At 42.3% G+C, this 18,448-nt stretch overlaps 1 protein-coding gene across 1 annotated transcript in view; it reads right to left on the reverse strand.

Moving 5' to 3' along the window:
- znf407 (zinc finger protein 407) overlaps positions 1-18,448 on the reverse strand; it is a 151,747-nt gene that overhangs the window by 124,391 nt on the left and 8,908 nt on the right. The window contains exon 4 of the mRNA XM_030748966.1: positions 14,411-14,525. Coding sequence (XP_030604826.1) covers positions 14,411-14,525 — 115 coding nt within the window. The remainder of the gene's footprint in view (positions 1-14,410; positions 14,526-18,448) is intronic.

Raw genomic sequence — 18,448 nt, forward strand, 5'->3', positions numbered from 1 at the left:
TTGGCCGTATTCCCTTTGTCACCTCGGCGCGGTGTTGAAACTTTTTAGAATAATAGCTCACCCATTCATGAGCACGGGTGACTAATACATCAGATTAGTGGTGTTTGGTTGCAAAAGAGGAAAAAGGGGGTGTTTCATTATCTTGTTCACTTGGTAGGCTGCATACTGTGAGAGTCGATATGAAAATAGGGATTAATTTAACAAAAGAGCCTGCACATTAGACCCCTGACCATAATGAGCCGCACAATACCCTACTTCATTGAAAATTATAGTATTATCATACTGCATGTCAGAATTCCACAAATCAATATGTGCAGAATTTAAAAGGCATTTAAGTCTAGACTATTATAATTACTACTATTTATGTATTAACTGTGAGAAATATGATCCATTTTCCCTTTGCACATATTTTGTGACCGCACATCACTTTTGCGTCTGACTGTAAGACCTGAATCAAAACCTGTTTACAACCACAAGTCTGCACATTTCACTGTTCTCTCTCCCTTTCTCTCCCTCCCGCTCTTGCGTTCTCTCTTTCTCTCGCACACTCGTGCGCGCACACACACACAAAAACAAATTTTTCAAACACAAACATTTAAAAAAAAAAAAAAAAAAAAAATCCAACAGTTACAACAGCAAGAATAACACAGCAAAGCCAAATGTTTATTTCCTAAATTATACCTAAAAAATAAAAATGTATTTAAAAACTATATATTACAGCAGCATGATAATTATTACTATTACTATTATTAGTACTGTAATGATTTTTTAATTTTCTCCATCAAATACATCCAGCGTGGACGATGGCTTTACAGCGCTGCAGTTCTAAATGCAGGGATGCAGAGAGGCTGACTTCAGTACAAGGCAAACACATTAACACGGAGCCCCTTGGAGGATGCATTTCACCCCAATGTTTAACCATCACTGCTGAGTCTTGCACTGAGTGCATGCAACATATGTTAACCCCCACCCCCACCCCCCACCCTGCCCCCTATGCCTCCCTGGCACACCACCCTCCACCATGCAATTAAACTTTAAGCCTCACTTCAGATTTCTTCACAGTGGCTTTAAAACTGATCACTGCGGATCAGTGCTCTTACATTTAATTGAGTTAATGTGATGCTTGTGTTTGTTACATATACATGGACAGACACAGACCCAAACTCTGCAGTGCGCTTGTGCTTTTACTTGATATGTGAGGGGTGAAGAAATTACTGTGGGTGAATATTAAAAAAAAAATAAATTGATTTATGTGATGTTTGAATATGCATTTAACATAGAAATTGATCTACATATTTACACGCTTGCACTCTTACAAAGCAGACCACAGACACACACACACACACACAAACACACACACACACACACACACACACACACACACACACACACACACACACACGTGAACAGGGCCGAAACAGTTAGGAAGTTGAAAAATGATGAATTTACAAAGCCACAAAAAAGAAAAGGAGAAAAAAAAACCTTACAGATAAAAATCGCAGAAATGCATTGCAAAACTGTGTAAACTCTTCCAACATCTGTTTCAAGTACCACTAGTGAAAGAAAGGTTTTTGTTGTTTTGTTTTTTTTCCTTATTTGGTAAAACTGCATATCAAGCAAATCAATTAGACCACGCTGAAAATCTCTCATCTGGTGTAGCAGAGCTGTGAAACAGAGTGTAAAACTATTCTCTCTCCCTCTCCAGAAAGGTTATCGCGTTGTATCTTATTGCCTTTACCTGCTCCTATTCACTGTGAACATGCACTGATTTGAATAAGCGCCGCTCCAAAGGCTCTCTTATCAGATCCCAGACGGGTGTGCCAACACAGCAGTATCAGGTACACACCATCTCTCTTTCTGCGCCCCCCCCCCTCACCCACCCACCCCAAAAAAAAAAGCAAAAAAAAAAAACTTAGAACAGAAGAAAAGCGAGAAGAAGAAGAGTTGTGCTGCATCTGGGATCTGTTGTCTGATAACACGATCTGGCTATAATCACATCCAGGCCGGTTATGCAAAAGTGACCAAAAGAGGAAAGCAGTTAATCCTTCTCTGGAAATGATTCCCTTTCCCTGTTTTGTTTTCTTTTCTTTCTTTCTTTCTTTCTTTCTTTCTTTCTTTTCATATCCAAAATATATTTTCTACATCTGCTGACGTACAGACTCTTAATTTATTTCATGTGTAAAATACAAAAATATAATACACTGAATTTTTAAGTGGGGTATTATTAAAAAAATCATTACGTAGCGTGATAAAAACAAATTGTAGACCCGCTAATGTGCAACAATTACCCACCAAAGGCATTATTTTTTTTTTAAAGATTTCATTTCATTAATAGCTTGCATGGGGGATTTCTTTCTCACTGTACACAGCTAAAGGAATATAATTCCCTAAAGATGAACTGGTTTCCAGTTCTGTGTTGTTGTTTGCTTTTGCTCTATAAGGAGAAAATACCAGCTCGGGAAGGCATCAGTCGGGGGGGTTAGCGAGCATAGTAGCAACATGACCTCAGAAAATGTATCCTCCTCGGGTAGGTTAAACACACACAAACACACTCGCTCGCAAACAAACACGCACTGAGGCCATGCTCATTTCCCCGGTCCTCTTAACAGGCTAACCTGCTCTCTTCATTAGGGTGCTGTGGGGACTTATCACTGTGTAGTCTTTGTCCTTGCTGTAATTGCCCTCTCGGCATGTCAGCTCCCACCCACCCACCATCATCATAAGCAGCCCCACACCCAGCCAGCCAGCCCAGCATCAGCCCCCTCGTGACAGGCCTGGTGAGACGGCGGTGTGGGGAGTCTCTCCTGAGACCTGCTGATCGGCCCCTGAGGTCCACCGGTATACAGAGGCTTGTCCTAGTTAAAGCAGCACCGGCAGGGACACCCCACCCCCACCCCCCACCCCCCAACACTACATCTGCCCAGCCTCTAACCTGACTCATTTACTGCTGCACCAACATTCAGTGGTACTCTACAGGCTCGACAATGATATGGGGAAATGTTCTGTTCGCAAACTTTGTTCTTTTTCTAAGTATGACTCTGGCAAGAGGTGGACAGTGAACTACATTTAAATGAGCCTTCACATTTAATACATTTTAAGGCATGCACACGTTTAATTAATTGTTTAAGTTGCTTGTAAACAAATCACCTCCGTCTATAAGAAACTTTTGCTTCATTATCTGACTTCCATCAGCTTTGGGACTGTAACTGACTTCAAACAGTTATATCCCAAATGCATTCTAGTCGCATCTTATTTTAAATTGACAAATATCATATGAAATAAATGTCGAGAGAGTTACAGGTCTGATTTAATCTTTTAACAAAGTGAACACACTCTCAACTGCATTTCTTTCATGCTAGACACCCAGATGTACCACACACCCAGCAGTCACATATTGCAAATGAGTTCTGTGACTGTGGCTTTCTAGCAAGTTGAATGGCGCCATCTAATGTTCAATAAAAAGACCACAAGTCGCACAGGCGCCTGTTTCTTTTGAGTTTAAACTGCATTCAGAGTAACAAATTAGTTCTTTTTCCTGGCTTTACTTGAAGCTTACGTAGCCTGTAAAAGTCCAAGTAATCTGATTTTGCTGCAGGGCTCGGAAGGAAGCGGGCAGGCAGGCTTTGAAATGACCATAAAAGTGGGCAGAGTGGACCCCTTAATTTGAAATTTAACTGTAATAGACAACAAGCTATCAGTGTTGCAGCATAATTCTGACCTCTGTTTGTTGTGCTGAATATACAGAATAAATGAATAAATGCTTCCTCTTCACACGGTGCGTTCCTCCTCATCACGCTCAACCCCTTTTTTTTTTTTTCCAGCGGGGTAATCGATGTGTCAGCATTTTCACGGCTGGCTGCAGGAGTTTAGACCTACTCCTTGCCTTGGAGGGGGCTCAGTGGCGCAGAGGTTAACATGGCGTTGCACGGGACAGAGCACAGATACTGTAGCTGACAATGGGGTCTTCCACTTTTCTGGCCACATGTCCTCTCTTTTCACAACAGGCCTGACACTTGTGGATGCTGGACTGGAAGGCAAGCAGCCCCCCGATATTCATCCAACCCCCAATCTTACAATTTGTTCTCCACAAAAATTATCCCTGTCACAAGGTTGAGCACAATTTGGTAGCAGCTATGCTGATGAGAAGATCTTAGTGGCAGCCACAGAGCTTTAACCTAACCTCTCTGCTGCTCAACACAACACGAGCTACCAGGGCCACGAAAGACGCAGGCAAACAAACAGCGAGACCTTAAAGATATGTGATGCGCTGTATAACATTTTAATAACTTTGTCGCACCACATCTGAAATGCAAACACATTAAAGTGGACACAGTGCCCCTCTCATTAAACACACAGCAGTGTAAACAGTATCCACCCTCCTCCACACTTGCATAAACACACACACACACACAAAGAAACCCGTTGCCTTTCTGCATCCCTGCATCCATCCAACGGATGCCACCAGCAAGCCTTGGGAGTTTTTCTACGGGGGTGTTTTATGCGTCCCAAAGGGCTCGGAGACAGTGAGATGTGGCTATAGCACACAGAGGATCCCAGTCAAGGACACAGGCAGCATCACTCACTCCACTATTATTTCCTCATATTTAAAGCTGGGGAGGTGCAGGGGTTACCTGAGGGACTGGAGCTACACATGCAGAGCAGGGTGGGTGATTTCAGAGTCCGACGGGCGTGCTGGGAGACCGAAAGCTAAAGGAGAAGCAGCGAAGGCGAGGAGGGAAAGAGAGAGGGAGTGACAGAGGGCTTTATATGTCAGGCCAGTGATACCAGCATTTTTATGGCCGAATATTTTTCCTCTTGTCAGAGCTGGATAAGGAATCACCATAAGGTTGGGGAGCATGAATATTGCCCTTGAGGGCCCACTGTGGCTGCTCCTGTTTATGGTTGACTAGCAATCAGCCACCGATTCAGGACCTACAACCCCTCATCCATCCACGTCAGCAATTAATCAATTAAACGGGCAGCGGGGAGGAGTTGGATCGGCTAGGTGTGTTAATACAATAGCCTGTTAAGGCTGATGTAATTTCATCACTAATGTCACCCATTCATCACGGCTTATTATCTGGTTCGCATAGACAATGGTCAATATCACTTCATAAATCTGAGAATCATGGGGATCTTGTGATATTAAGCCCGAAGGATGCCACCAAATGATGGGCTACAGAGCATGAGGGCCAAATTTAACGAGAAAGCCTGCTGAAACAAGTGTTCAACATAATGTGACGGATTACACACGAGGGCTACAGACTTTTTATGTAATCCCTCAGCAGAAAATAGAACCCTTATTATGAAGACCACAGCAAACAAATGCCATCTGAGAACTGTTGTGTCCTAGGATCCTGCTGGTTTGATAATATACAGATCACATAACTGTCCCTGCTGTAGCACTTGTTAGTGAGGAGCCCATGAAATTTATATATAGTTGGATTAGTCTGAATGGGTTAAAAATAATAAAAATGAAACCCCCACCATGGTTCTGGCTGTCTCCGAGACTTATGAGGAAACCACAAACACAGAGATATCACGCCTGTTTAAATCATGATGCCATATCAATAGGCTTTTATCATAACAGAAAAAGGCAAGTTGGTGCGTGTAGACGACAAATGTGTAAATAGCTGGTAGCATGTAGGCGGAGGCCGTGTCCGCTTGTGTGCCTGGCATGAGCGTGTGTGGGCCAGACCACATGTGATACACAAAGTGAGAGCGGTATTTGGCGTACCAGTGGATATGAAGTCTTCTATCCCTAACAATGTTTTTTGGACTCGAGCCGCTGACAGCTGACAGTTTGTGCTAGTACTTCATAACTTTAAATGTCACTATTTTCAGGGCCAAAATATTTTAAAACTTATAACTCAGTGCTTCTCTGAGACTTGAGTCAAAGTAAGGGTGGAAAGAGACTAGACCATAACACCAGGTTAATGTAATATAGTGAAGTGTCACAGCAGTATTCCAGAGCTTTTACACCTCTTACCACACCACAGCATTAGATGCATGGCGTGTTGCTTACTGTAAAGCTCACTGAGGCGCCATAGTAATGGGCTATTCAGATAAACCTGACTGGACCTAACAACTAATCATAATCTATGGATAATTATTTGGAATCTGATCAAGCTGTTGCATTAGACTTAAGGGCTTACATCAAACAGGCAGCAGTGTTGATTAATTTTACAATAAATAGAGTATGTAATCAAAGAAACTACATCATATCCATCATATCAGTTGGACAGCATTGACTGGCCAACATCCAACACTTAACAGAGGGGCAATACCTGCCCTGCACATCGGTCTAATGCTACTAACAGCTTCAGTCAGACAAAAAGAGCCTCTCTTCCACCCAAGCCAACATTTCCCCAGCACTCCCAGCAGGTACATCAGTTCAATTATGATGATGGCAATGACTGATTGCATTTTACGTCTCCCCTGTTCCTTCAATAAGTCTGGCCATCACATGGAGAGAGAGATGGAAGAGAAGAAGGAAAGGGAAAAGGAGAGACAGAGACAGAGATAGCAGCGTCATCCTCGGTGAGCTACAAACATCCCAGATGCCAGTCTCCAGGACGGTATCAAACATCTCGGTGGCAGACTCGCCATGAAAATAATCTATACCTACAGGAAGTCAATTAAAAAGTGCCAGGGGAGATTAAGAGCAGCGTGACAGCTTTTCATCAGGCCACGGGTTTGTCTAGAAGAACCGGTGCGTTGCGTGTCTGCCATGTGAGTGAGTGGAAGGAAAAGTGTGTGTGTTGGTAGTAAAGACGTGTTGGAAAAGCGAGCGGCAGCGGAGGAAGGAGACCACTGCCGAACACCCTTAAAAGCCCTCTCATGAATATTAAAAAGGCCTTTGGCAGTCGGCAGCTCTGCCACAAGTTTGCAAACCAGCGTAATGTGTCTGTTTGCGCTGAGAAAGGCTCAGTCCGGATATCAATTAAATCAAGCTTTGTCAGTCTGATGGCCCTCTCAATGGAGGGACAGCCCATTCCCCTCTACACATCAGCTTAGCTTTGTGTCAACCATTCATCTCTCATCCTCCCCTCCGCTTCCTCCTCTCTCCCACTTGCCATCTTTATCAGCCTTGACGCACGCTCCCTCTCTCTCTCTCTCTCTTCTCTCCTTTGCTCCTTTGCTCTCTCCCTCTCTGTCTCTCAAGCAGCCAGTAACTGAATGCACAAATTACTCTCCCCTCCACCTTTAACTCCCACTAAATCTTTCCCCTTTTCCACTTTGCTGAGCTGGGATATTTTATTCCTCCATCAAATATGCATCCCATTAATTAAGTTAAATTACTCCTGACTGCCAAATATCCCCTGCCCCGATGGGTGTCAACACAGAAATGCATGACTGTGAACCTGCAATGACACGGCCCCAACACTTAAACATGAGTTACAGCCTTTTCCAGCTCCATCCATGGGCAGATTACCAGACACTTTGGGTTGCTGGAATTAAGCGCCGTTCGCTCCTTCCCCCCCCTCCACCCAGCTTTTTAATAAGTGCACAATGGATGACACTCGCACTTCTGACAATGAGAGGACTGATATTTTAATTACACCCCTTTTTTCATCTGCCTTCCTCTTCATCTTTTAATTGCTGTTGTTAATCACTCATTAACTTCCTTCTCTCTATTTTTTTCCCCCTCCTACAATATACCTATGACATGATTAGCTCTATAGAATGGATTGTTCAGCAACATTTTTTTGAATAATTCAACTACTTTACAGGATAAAGTTTGCACTTCCTTTGTCCTGGTTTCTGGTGGAGGCTTTAAACTTATTGTACTCGCACTTTCTAACTAACAGGGCATCTGTTAGCTGCTATCTGTCTTTAGAAGGTAAATTAAAAGTGTAAAAAAAATGCTACCATGAAAGGGTCTTGTGAGACAAAAGTTACTACTTCTCTTCATTTTTTTTTTTTTTTTTTGTTCGTCCTGCAAGTTAAGATTTAGCAAAAACAAAAAGTGATAAAAAAGCTGAGAAAAGGCTGAGACCACAACAAGTTTAATGTTTTTAGAAAAGGAGCTACATGCGCCTCTTAACTTAGCCAGTCCTCAAGAGTTGTATAACTCACAATCATACGCTTATGTGCTGTGTTGGCTGCACAGCATAACTACTGATGCTGCCGTTTAGTGTGTGAGCCCAGTGTTTGTTTTGGTTTGCGTTTGATTAAAGGGAAATGGTTTGATCATGAAGCCCAGAGGCCCCTGTTGTGGACCCACTAAAGAATATGAGATTGTTATTAAAACCTAATAGGACTGATATGCTGACAGAGATTTCTCTCTTTGTTTCTCGCGCTCAGAGATGCTGAGTGGGGTCCCATTCGAACTCTTCAAAAGCATCCTTTCGCCAACGTGAGACTGAAGCGAGCAAACAGACTTTACCGTCCGCGAGCACTTGTGCCGTGTAATCTGAAACACAAATTTAATAGCATTTGCTGCCTTTCTGCTGAACGCGAGGCTTCACAACACGAACTCAGCTAATGAAGCCGTGTGTCTGTTGTCATCTCACCTCAGAGGCACCTGTGAGGACACGCCACGAGTGAGGAAGTAGAGTCTGACAGTTCGGCATAAAAAAGTGTGAAGCTGTACACCGGTGGATTTATACTGATGCATCGATGCTGTCTAGATTTCGCTCTCCCCCCTCTCTTTTCTCTTTCTGTGTGCGCACGTGTGCCTGCGCGAGAGTGTGTTTCTATTGCAAAAAACATTAATTTTACAAACATCAGCCCAAGGCTACTAAACACATCCAATCCATTATGCTGCGCTTTATCGTGTTATGGGGGGTAACGGGCTGTAAAGCTGTCTCGGTCATAAAGAGCGATCGCAGAGTGTCGAGTCAAACCAGAACGCAGAGCTCTCCGAGCCATACGCAGGCCTCGTTATCATCAGAACAGCTCCGTCACATACTTAACCTTTCCAGACCAGACTTTCTGCATTATTTTCCAAATGACCTTTAGCGTTACTTATTTCATTTCCGATAATGGCGCACTAAATTTAGTTAAATGCATCAGAGCAAAATGTGTTTATTTTGGTGAAGAGGTCTACGCTGACTGACAAGGACCGTGTTCCCAGAGTGAGAGTCTAAAGTGTCCGAAGCGGTAAACAGCAATACATCTTCTTGATGGGAGTAAGTACCAGGCTCTGTGTGTGATGAGCAGAAATCTTAGCAGATTCATCAAGTAAGTGGGTCATACGAATCGACATAAGGAATACATAAAACAGATATATGAATATGTGGCTGCCATTTTATCCATACAGATGTTCATGGATCTACTTGCGGGTCAAGGTCAGTACACAAACTTCTAGGTATGACATAAATATTAATGAAGAACATTCAAAGACAAAAAAAAAGAAAAGATTAGCAGGGTGCCTTCAAGTGTTCATGCTTTATTTTTCTAATTCTCTCACTTAAAGAGCATCCAGTTGCATATTTACAAGCATCTGAAGGCTGAAAACAAAGCCAGTGAAATATTCAAACACTAAAGGCTTATTGTTCTCCGTTAATAAATTCAAAATTCCTGCTTACAGTTCCTGCCAGCATGCAGTACATACTCTTGGTCTAAATCATTAGGAGCACAATGAGTTTTGAAAAGGTCTAACTCTAGCATAAATACGTAGCTATCCTGGAGCTGTTGTATCACACAACACAATCCCTCAGCAGCCTGCGAGGAGCAGTGTGTTTCACGCCCTTGCTGTACGAGCGGAGGGGGTGGGGTGGAGGGATCTTAGCGAAATCGCTAATGTACGTGATGATTAAGTGTAACTCAAATACCGAGTGTGTTGTTCGTAGGCCTGACAGGCAGTAATTTGGTGTATTATATTCTGCGGTTTTAATTGCACGCCACCAACGTGTCCCCGTGACACGTTATGAAGCGATGATGTACAATTATTTCAGGGCGGCGGGAGATCAGCGGAGTGACATTATAATCATCCTCATAGGGATCCTTCCCTTCATCTGCAACAACCATTAATGTTTAAATGGGAGGAAGGAAGGGGAAAAAAAAAAAAAAACATAAAAATAGTTCTCAGGGAGTTCTAACCAGAATCTGTTTGAGGATTATAGAGAATCACGTCAGGGGAGAAGGAGAGGGGTGTGGACAGACAATAGAGGGGCTGAGTTAAGTGACGGCTTTCTCTGGATAAGCAGCAAGCTAAGATGCTCCTCCACTGTCACTGCCAGGCCTCACACTACTCATACAGGCCTGGGCATTAAGGCACATTACAGCGGATGAGCCACGCAGGGCGGAACTGATGGGCTATTCTGGGAACAGACCAGACAATCTCACAAGACAGGGGGGACATAAAAACCCTGACATGAGCCAACCCCATCCTGTTAACAGTCAAATCACACACACAACACCCGACATGAAAACATGACTATATATACTCCAGCACTAAGTCAAGAAAACTGGAGGGGAGGGGGACACAATTCAGCCTCCTCTATACTGAAGACAAGTTTTAAGCACGCTGTAAACTTTTTGTGTTGCAAGAAAGAAACTTTTTTTTTTTTTTTTTGGGTTCAAATTCCTGAAGTGACACTAGCAAACGGGCAGCTTATGACCCATGATCATAAAACTGCAGTCCACAAGAGGACAATCCACGTCCATGATAGTGTTAATACTTCTAAGGTCTGGGCTGAGATATTAAACCAATGCCTCAAAGCATTTAGACTGTTTATGCATAATTTAACACCTACAACAGCATTGGATCTCCATTGCATCTTTGGGGAGGACTAGAGAGCGGGAGGGTGGAAATGCTGAATCCACGGCCTTTCTGTTAGATGATGGAGGAGAGGAGAAGGAGGAGGAAGCTCATTAAGTGGCCAAGCCCCAATGTGGACAAAACATGCCAGGAGGAAACGCAACAATCTGCCATCTCGCATGCTGGAGGGTTTTTTTTTTTAACCAATTAAATATGAGAAATTTTATCTTGCATGCTAATAGCAAATATCTGCCTTTCTGCTGTTTTTACACCTTAAGAGCTCTTTAAGGCAAAGTTTCAAGAGACTGGTGTTTAAAATGAAAAAAAAAAAAAATATTCATATGGGCAGATATATAGGGAGGAGCACAGACAAACATATGTGGAGGAAGTAGAAGAAGTGGTGAGGCAGAAAGCCTATAAAGTGGTCAGGATGATGAGCGCAGCACTGACCAGCACACTCAGGTCTGACTGGCAGCATGGTCAAGGGTTCCAATCTGTCTTGGCCTTGCATTTGCATTTGTTAATTAAATGCCACAACAATATGATCTTTAACTATCAACAACTTCCCTGCCCCCGCTGCTGAAAAGAAAGCAGCGGCGGTGAGCTGAAGCTAAAGTGAGGCGGACAGCTAAGGCGCAGCGTCCATTTGATCACAGAGTCAGAGCCGGGGTGATCTTTGAGTCTGAAAGTTTAACAAGGAAACACGGCAATCGGTGTGAGTGAGCAGGGAGGAGAGATTTAAAAAAAAAAAAAAAGAAAAGAAAAAGAAAAAACACGAGCAATGCGCAGAGCCTAAACAAAATAACAATAAACTTAACCCAGAAACTCTGTGGCACATGGAGGCTGTGGAGTCTGCAAGCATGAAATAAAGTGATACAACTACAACTGAGTGTTGCGTTAATTGACATGACAAACTGGAATAACACACACACACACACACACACACACACACACATACACACACACACACAAAAACTCATTTGGTTAATCAAAAAGTTGGCCTGTCATTAGCAGCTGGCAGAGAAAGCAGAGCTTAATCGCGCTATAATCTCACTTTTCTAGGTCACCCAAAACAAAACGGGTAATAACATTACACATTACACCTGAAACACAGTCATCCATTAGTAGCGTGCTTTAGATCCAGATTAAGGACATATCATGAAATGTGAAAAGTTTGGGAAGGGGGAGCAGGTTATGTGAATGTATGGCTCTGGCCTTAATGAGGGTGTGTCTGTGGGTTTCTTTGTGTTTGCTGCTCTTTAGTCAAGACGAGGGATGGCCCGGTGATCAGTCAGTACTGAAAGCACACACAGGGCCGATTTGTCACCAGTGGCTGGCACTGGCAGCACATAGCTCCTCCATCTGCATGATTTGTGAAACCAGAGGCTGTACTTAGTAGTCCCATTTAAAGGCATATTGGAGAACCGTTCTGTATGTATATATATGTGTGTGTGTGTGTGTGTGTGCCGGTGTGTGTGTGTGTGCGTGCGTGTAAAGTCAGACACTTGGTCAAAGCGCAGCACATTTGCAGCACTTGGGAGAGGAGGGTTTTTCAGCTGGAGGGCTTGTGAAACATGAGACTTTCCTCTCATTAAAGGAGAAGCTGTGTTTAAACCAAAGCTTGTTTGCTCCTGCTGTAATATGTTTGCGAACATCAGCGGGAGCAAATAAACACATTTGCTCCGCTCGGCTTTAGAAGAACAAAATCGGCCTACGACTGAACTAAACGGAACGGTTTACACAGTGGGAGAAACTAATAACGCTGCATATGTCTTCATCTTAGCGAACGTGCAGCCACAGAAGCTCGATGGAACAAAGCCGGAAATCCCACAATTTATTGTATTCCCAGTCTGCATGTTAAACAGCTTAAGCACGTCCATCTGAACATGGTAAGGCAACGAGGAGGTCTACCATGGGAACCAAAGGAGCTGAACACAACATATGGTCCACATGTAGGGGGTAGAAAGCAGTGCAATAATAACTGTACTCTTGCACTACTGGGTATTTATGGCATGATGGTTACCTACATAAACTTCCAATTAAGATTATTTGTATAGCTAAGAAGGCAAAATAAATGGAACACTGACAAGTAGCAATACAATTATCTTTGAAGGTCTGGTAAAGGTTAGAGTAAGTGTAGTCACATGTTAAAGGGGGGGGGGGGGGGGGGGTGTGTGTTCCCACTACTACAAATAATCAACCAACGTCAGTGTGAAAAGTTTAATGTAGGAACTATTTTCTTTCTGCCAAACTACACCTGCCAACCATATCACCACGAGTCTTGAGTAATTCTCCTGAGACAGTCACATGGTCGGGTCACACTTTGGCGTAAACAGCATGAAAGCGTGGATCCATCCTGGCTTCTATGAAAGGTTCAGGCTGGTCCTGGTGGTGTGATGGTGTGGGGGATATTTTCTTGTCATGTTTAGGGCCCCTTAATACCAACTGAGCATCATTTAAGTGCCACGGTGTACCTGAGTATCGTTGCTGACCATGATTTCAAGATTTCATCAACAGTAACTGTTCCCCGGGGCATGAAATATTACAGTTTACTCTAAGTAGTACATCAACCACACTCAGTTCACAGTCTTGTGATTGCCTACTTTAGCATTCCTTAAAGCAAGTATAATAAAAATTTACATCTTTATCAAACTAGATCAGTTAACGTTTGCATTACACAAACTGTATTAACCATTTACAGACTTTTGAACATCAGTGTCAACTTTACATTAACCATCCAGATAATGTTCAAATAAATAAATAGCTTGTACCCAAAAACTGAAATGGGAATATTTTTGAGTAACTGGGTCATAATTTGTGGAAAGAGACATGCTGCTGAGTTTCCCAGGTTTATCTATTTATTTTTACCGATATGAACATCACAAGGCCAGAACATTCAAGAGAAAGCGGACATTTCTACAGCTGGTATCTTCAAAACTGGAGAACTCGCGCCAAAAACACTCCAGATTAATAAACACAAGAAAACAGTTTCATCATTTTATTGTTACCCTGCTCTTTGCGTTGAGGCGTTTACTGAAATGTTTCGATTATTTTTGGACCGCTGCCATTTGTTGTGAATACTGAATGCCTTTACATTGATCAAATTACTGTCTTATTAAATAGGAGCATATGTACTTGGGTTTGCATCAAAACGACAGCAAGATTCTCAAAAGGCATACAGATCACAATCTGTGGACGTGTATGACAGTATAAAAAGCTGTCTGCATCACATTAGCAAACCCATGCCACTTCTCTTATTATGACCAGGCAGGGTTAAATGGGTTTGAATTATGAATCAGCCTGAGACAAATGCAGTTTAAAGTGGGCTGTACAATAGATAATCAGCAGGCCACACTCAATGGCAGGAATAAACCAAATGCTTGTCTCAATTTCAAATTTCAACTTGAAAACTATGGCAGCTTCTCTTGAAACTATTAAAATATCTCTTCTATAAATGTGTATCCAATCAAATGTGAGACAAATAACTAAATACCTGCTTAGTGACTTGCGATTTGTCTCATTGGGCTAAATCAATTCTGAGGTGAGAGTCATTACTTGACTTTTTATTGTAAATGGTCAGCGCTTTAATGATTTCATCATCCTTCCAATTTGTGTGATCCAAGCTGTTGTTTGACTCCTTGACACTGAGAATTGTTACCCTTAAGAAGTTACTTTTAAAGACCGCACATTCGAGTAACTCACCCGCATATGTCGCATTTGTACTCCCGCATGCCGAGATGTCTCTTCACGTGGTTCCTGGCGTCTCCCAGCTGAGCAGTTGCAAAGTTGCAGAGCTTACACATGAAGGGCTTAGACCCTGCAAAACACAGCACGGAGAAATCACATGCAACAATATTACTGTGTTTGAAAGAAAGAAACGGCAATTTTAATAAAACACGACTGCATAAGCGCTGGGCAGAAATCTGATTTTACATTATGGATCATTTTTCAATGCCAGGCATGGAAGACTGTTATTAGTTCTGTGCGAGGGCTTCAATCTACTTCACGGCCACGAAATGACTTCAGAATTATAGAAACAGATGCCCTTACTCCAGCCCCCATAAAAACTACAGTCACACTCCAAGTGCCAAGCAGCTCTTCTTTCACTCTCTATCTATCCTTGTCACTCTCCTTCATCTCTTACCTACTCTTCCTTTGCCTGTGGATGCGTAAATTGGATTCCAAAGGTCAGGGCGAATACGTAAATCAATTCTGTGTGCGCTCACTACCGCCCATTCCATCATTAAAGCGCTAATCACTCTGGCGGGCTTCGCAGGGAGGTTTCTCCCTAATTATTGTCATTAATAAGTCCTGAGGGCGGGGTAGCATTTGAGAGAGTGGCAAAGCTTCTTCCTGCTATTCATCATTTAAGAGCAGAGCAGTGAGGGCCAATGCCTGTACTATCTGTGTGATACACACACACATCTACGAGCTCAAAGTTAAAAAGAAAGAAGAAAAGAAGCAAAAACAAAGTGGCTCATACATATGACATGCTAGACCATGCCAAATTTTAAGTTTGGCACCAAAAAAAAAAAAAAAATGTATAAATGCTTACATTTCTTCAAAGATTAAACCTATAATTTGATAAAGTAAAATGAATATTTTGTTCAGCAAGGAGAGCCAAATTGACGCAGTACGACACTCCAATTTAAGTGGCAGCACTGGTCTAATATTCACGTACGCATCTTTGAGCAAACTCTCAGCCTCTCCTGGTGAATATCCCAAGACGTTGTGCAATATTTATTCCCGGGGCAGCTGCTGATTTGATTAAGCACTTTGTGTAGATTACTAATTCGTTCATACACGGTTCACTTGCTGTGAGCTGGAAGTACGACACATTGAATTTTATGCCGGTAACGAAGATTGAAAGGCAAGCCTGTGCTAACAAGGCCCATAAACACAAGGGATGGAGGGGGGGGTCAACACATGGGCAACGGCAAAGCCAACCTCTTTATTTCACGTCCCCATAGTATACCACACACACACACACACACACACACACACACACACACATCACCACAGCATAAGCAGAAGAGCAAATAAAGTCAAAAAACAAATAATATCCCTCTTCAAAACGACACCCTTCACACCTTAATGTGGTGACACTTTCAGGCACACACATTAAAAACAAAAAGAATACAAAACAAAATCAACAACACCCATAAAAAAAAAAAAGACAGATGCACACACTCACACCACACCCACCGTCACACTTACACCTACCTACATCTAGATTCAGAGCCCCACCTCACACCTATGCATGTGCGTGCAGACACACGCATTATATTCACAAACCATAATCACCCATGGACAAACAGAAGGAGAGACAATCATTCTTCCCCCTTCTCACTCTCACACACAGACACGCACACACACTCTCAGACGCACGCAACCTAAAGTTGAGGTGAGAGAGAGGCGTGTGGGGAGCTGATTTGTCCAGATGGCTGGCTGAGTATGAAACATGGCAGAAAGGAGAGCGATGTAACGTCCCTCAGTTCTCACATCTTATCACATTAATACTCCACCACTCCACTTAAACAGCCTCCGTGAAACTGAAATTGACCATCAATGCAGTGTCATGTTAAATTAATATTGCCATCCACATAGGGGCGATGTGGCTCCTGCACATCCCAGATGAGACAGGGAATGACTAATTAATTTCCTGAGAGGAGAGAAGAACCTCATGCAATGTTTCACTACGTGCACACACACACACACACAAAACGTGCTATCATAAGTCTTACACATGGTGCACACTCCTGTCACAGCCTTGGCTTCAACTTCCATGTTTAGAGGAAAAGAATAATAGCTGATAATTTCATATAAATAAACAGATTTTGTTTCCACTTACGTGTTTCACAATTTTGGTTTCATACAGAGTTACACCCGTTAACAGCCTTGCAGGTATTCAATCAAAGTTTATTTTAATCTGTTGCCTTGTTTTTTTCCTTCTTTAGCCTGCAAACAGCTCTACTTTGCATTACAGTGGGTGGATTGGAACATGGTTAATGCAGTGCCACAAGTCACATAAATATTAAACATGATTCTTTATAGGAAAATTTCACCTGTTCCCGTCAGCACCAAAGTGTGAAAAATATACTTTAGCAGAATGCAAGGGGGAGGATAGGAAGCACTAAGCACAACGAACAAAGTCTGATGGCATCACCCCACAAATCTTTAAAATATGTGGCTTTATTAAAAGGAGCACTATAGGAGTTTAGCATTACATTCTATAAAGCTCAAACAGAAGCTGCATTTAAAAGAAAACTGAAACACTGAAGCAACACAATCCCAAAGACTCTGCCTCTTAATATGGCCCAGGATCCAAAAATACCCTTGATTTCCCATAATGCAATTTCATACCACCATTCTTTGGACACCCAGTGCCTCATACTGCTACTTCATCCCCGACTTCCTATTAAAAAGTCTCAAGCCTGTAAGTCAAAATAAACTTTGTGACATTACCAAGCATATTTATTCAAACTTCACACTGAATAAACTCAGCTTAATGGGCAAAGATGCAAACATGCTAGTGATTTATCAGGCTCATAAATGTTTGTAAACAACTTAAAAACCACCCTATTCTACCAAGTCTAACATTTCCCAGAATCAAGTAAGGTGGAGGAAATATTACAAAAATTATGGGTAAGAGCAAACTGGGATTTTACTCTTACACAAAATGCAAACCTAAGTTCCACGAATATCCAAGAAGGCAAATGTAAACAAAAAGGAGAAAAACAACATTTCTGCACTGTCTCCCTAGAATTTCTTGAATTTACACAAATCTAATACTTTTCCATTGCAGGTCTGAAATGTCCTTCAAGATCTGATGCACCTCCGTAAACATTACACTGACATTCCCGATAATGCCTTCTTTTTCCATCCGACTCATCCCAATTCACTTCCTGTACCCATTACAGGGAGAAGTCTAGAGTCATCAGGAACCGCTTTTCTGCATAATCACCTGGGCACTGGCACTCATATTTGTGTTCTATAGTGCTAAAAATGTTGTCTTCTCCCTCTGGACTTGAGGTCTATAGAGCAGCATATGGTACCACCTCAGGGGTAGATGGTGATGGTGTGTAGAGGTATGAGTAAGCTTCCCACTGTACGCTTTTTTATTCCCAGGTCCTCCACTGCACGGTGGGTCCTGCAGCACGACGCACTGGCATGGAAAGCGAGCAATTAAATCCAGAGCTGTAAATGCTTCAGTTTAGCATCGGTTTGGTTTCTGCTTTTCTCCAGCCTTCAACTTTTTCTTTGCCCAAATTTAATTCGCTGATTAGTTTAACGTTGATAAATCAGCATCTCATCTATTCAGATCAATTTTATCTATTCTAATAGATCAGTATGTCATCTTTTATTCTAAAAAAAACAAAAAAAACTATTTGGGACATTTTTTTTTTAATGTGTTGCGTGGAGAGGTTTTATGTATAGTGGTTTGCCTAAAAAGTGAAAGCTTCCCAGTTTGATTCCAGGATGAGACACAAATCGCTTTGGAGCTGCATCAGGAAGGGCATCTGTGGAAAAAATAAATAAATAAATCTGCCAGATCAAACATGCGGCGCTACCTGCTGTGGCGCCGCCTTCTGAATAAAGCCAACAGCAGCTTTTATGTAACCTTTCTGGACATTCTTGTCTATCCTGTTGCAAAGTGGACTCAACCAAATGTAAAATACACTGTGTTGCTTATAGGTGAACAGAGCTGCTGGCTTTTTAAGTGCTTCTACACTTGCTGAA

The sequence above is a fragment of the Archocentrus centrarchus genome, chromosome 16 (assembly GCF_007364275.1).
Source record: "Archocentrus centrarchus isolate MPI-CPG fArcCen1 chromosome 16, fArcCen1, whole genome shotgun sequence".
NCBI lineage: Eukaryota > Metazoa > Chordata > Actinopteri > Cichliformes > Cichlidae > Archocentrus > Archocentrus centrarchus.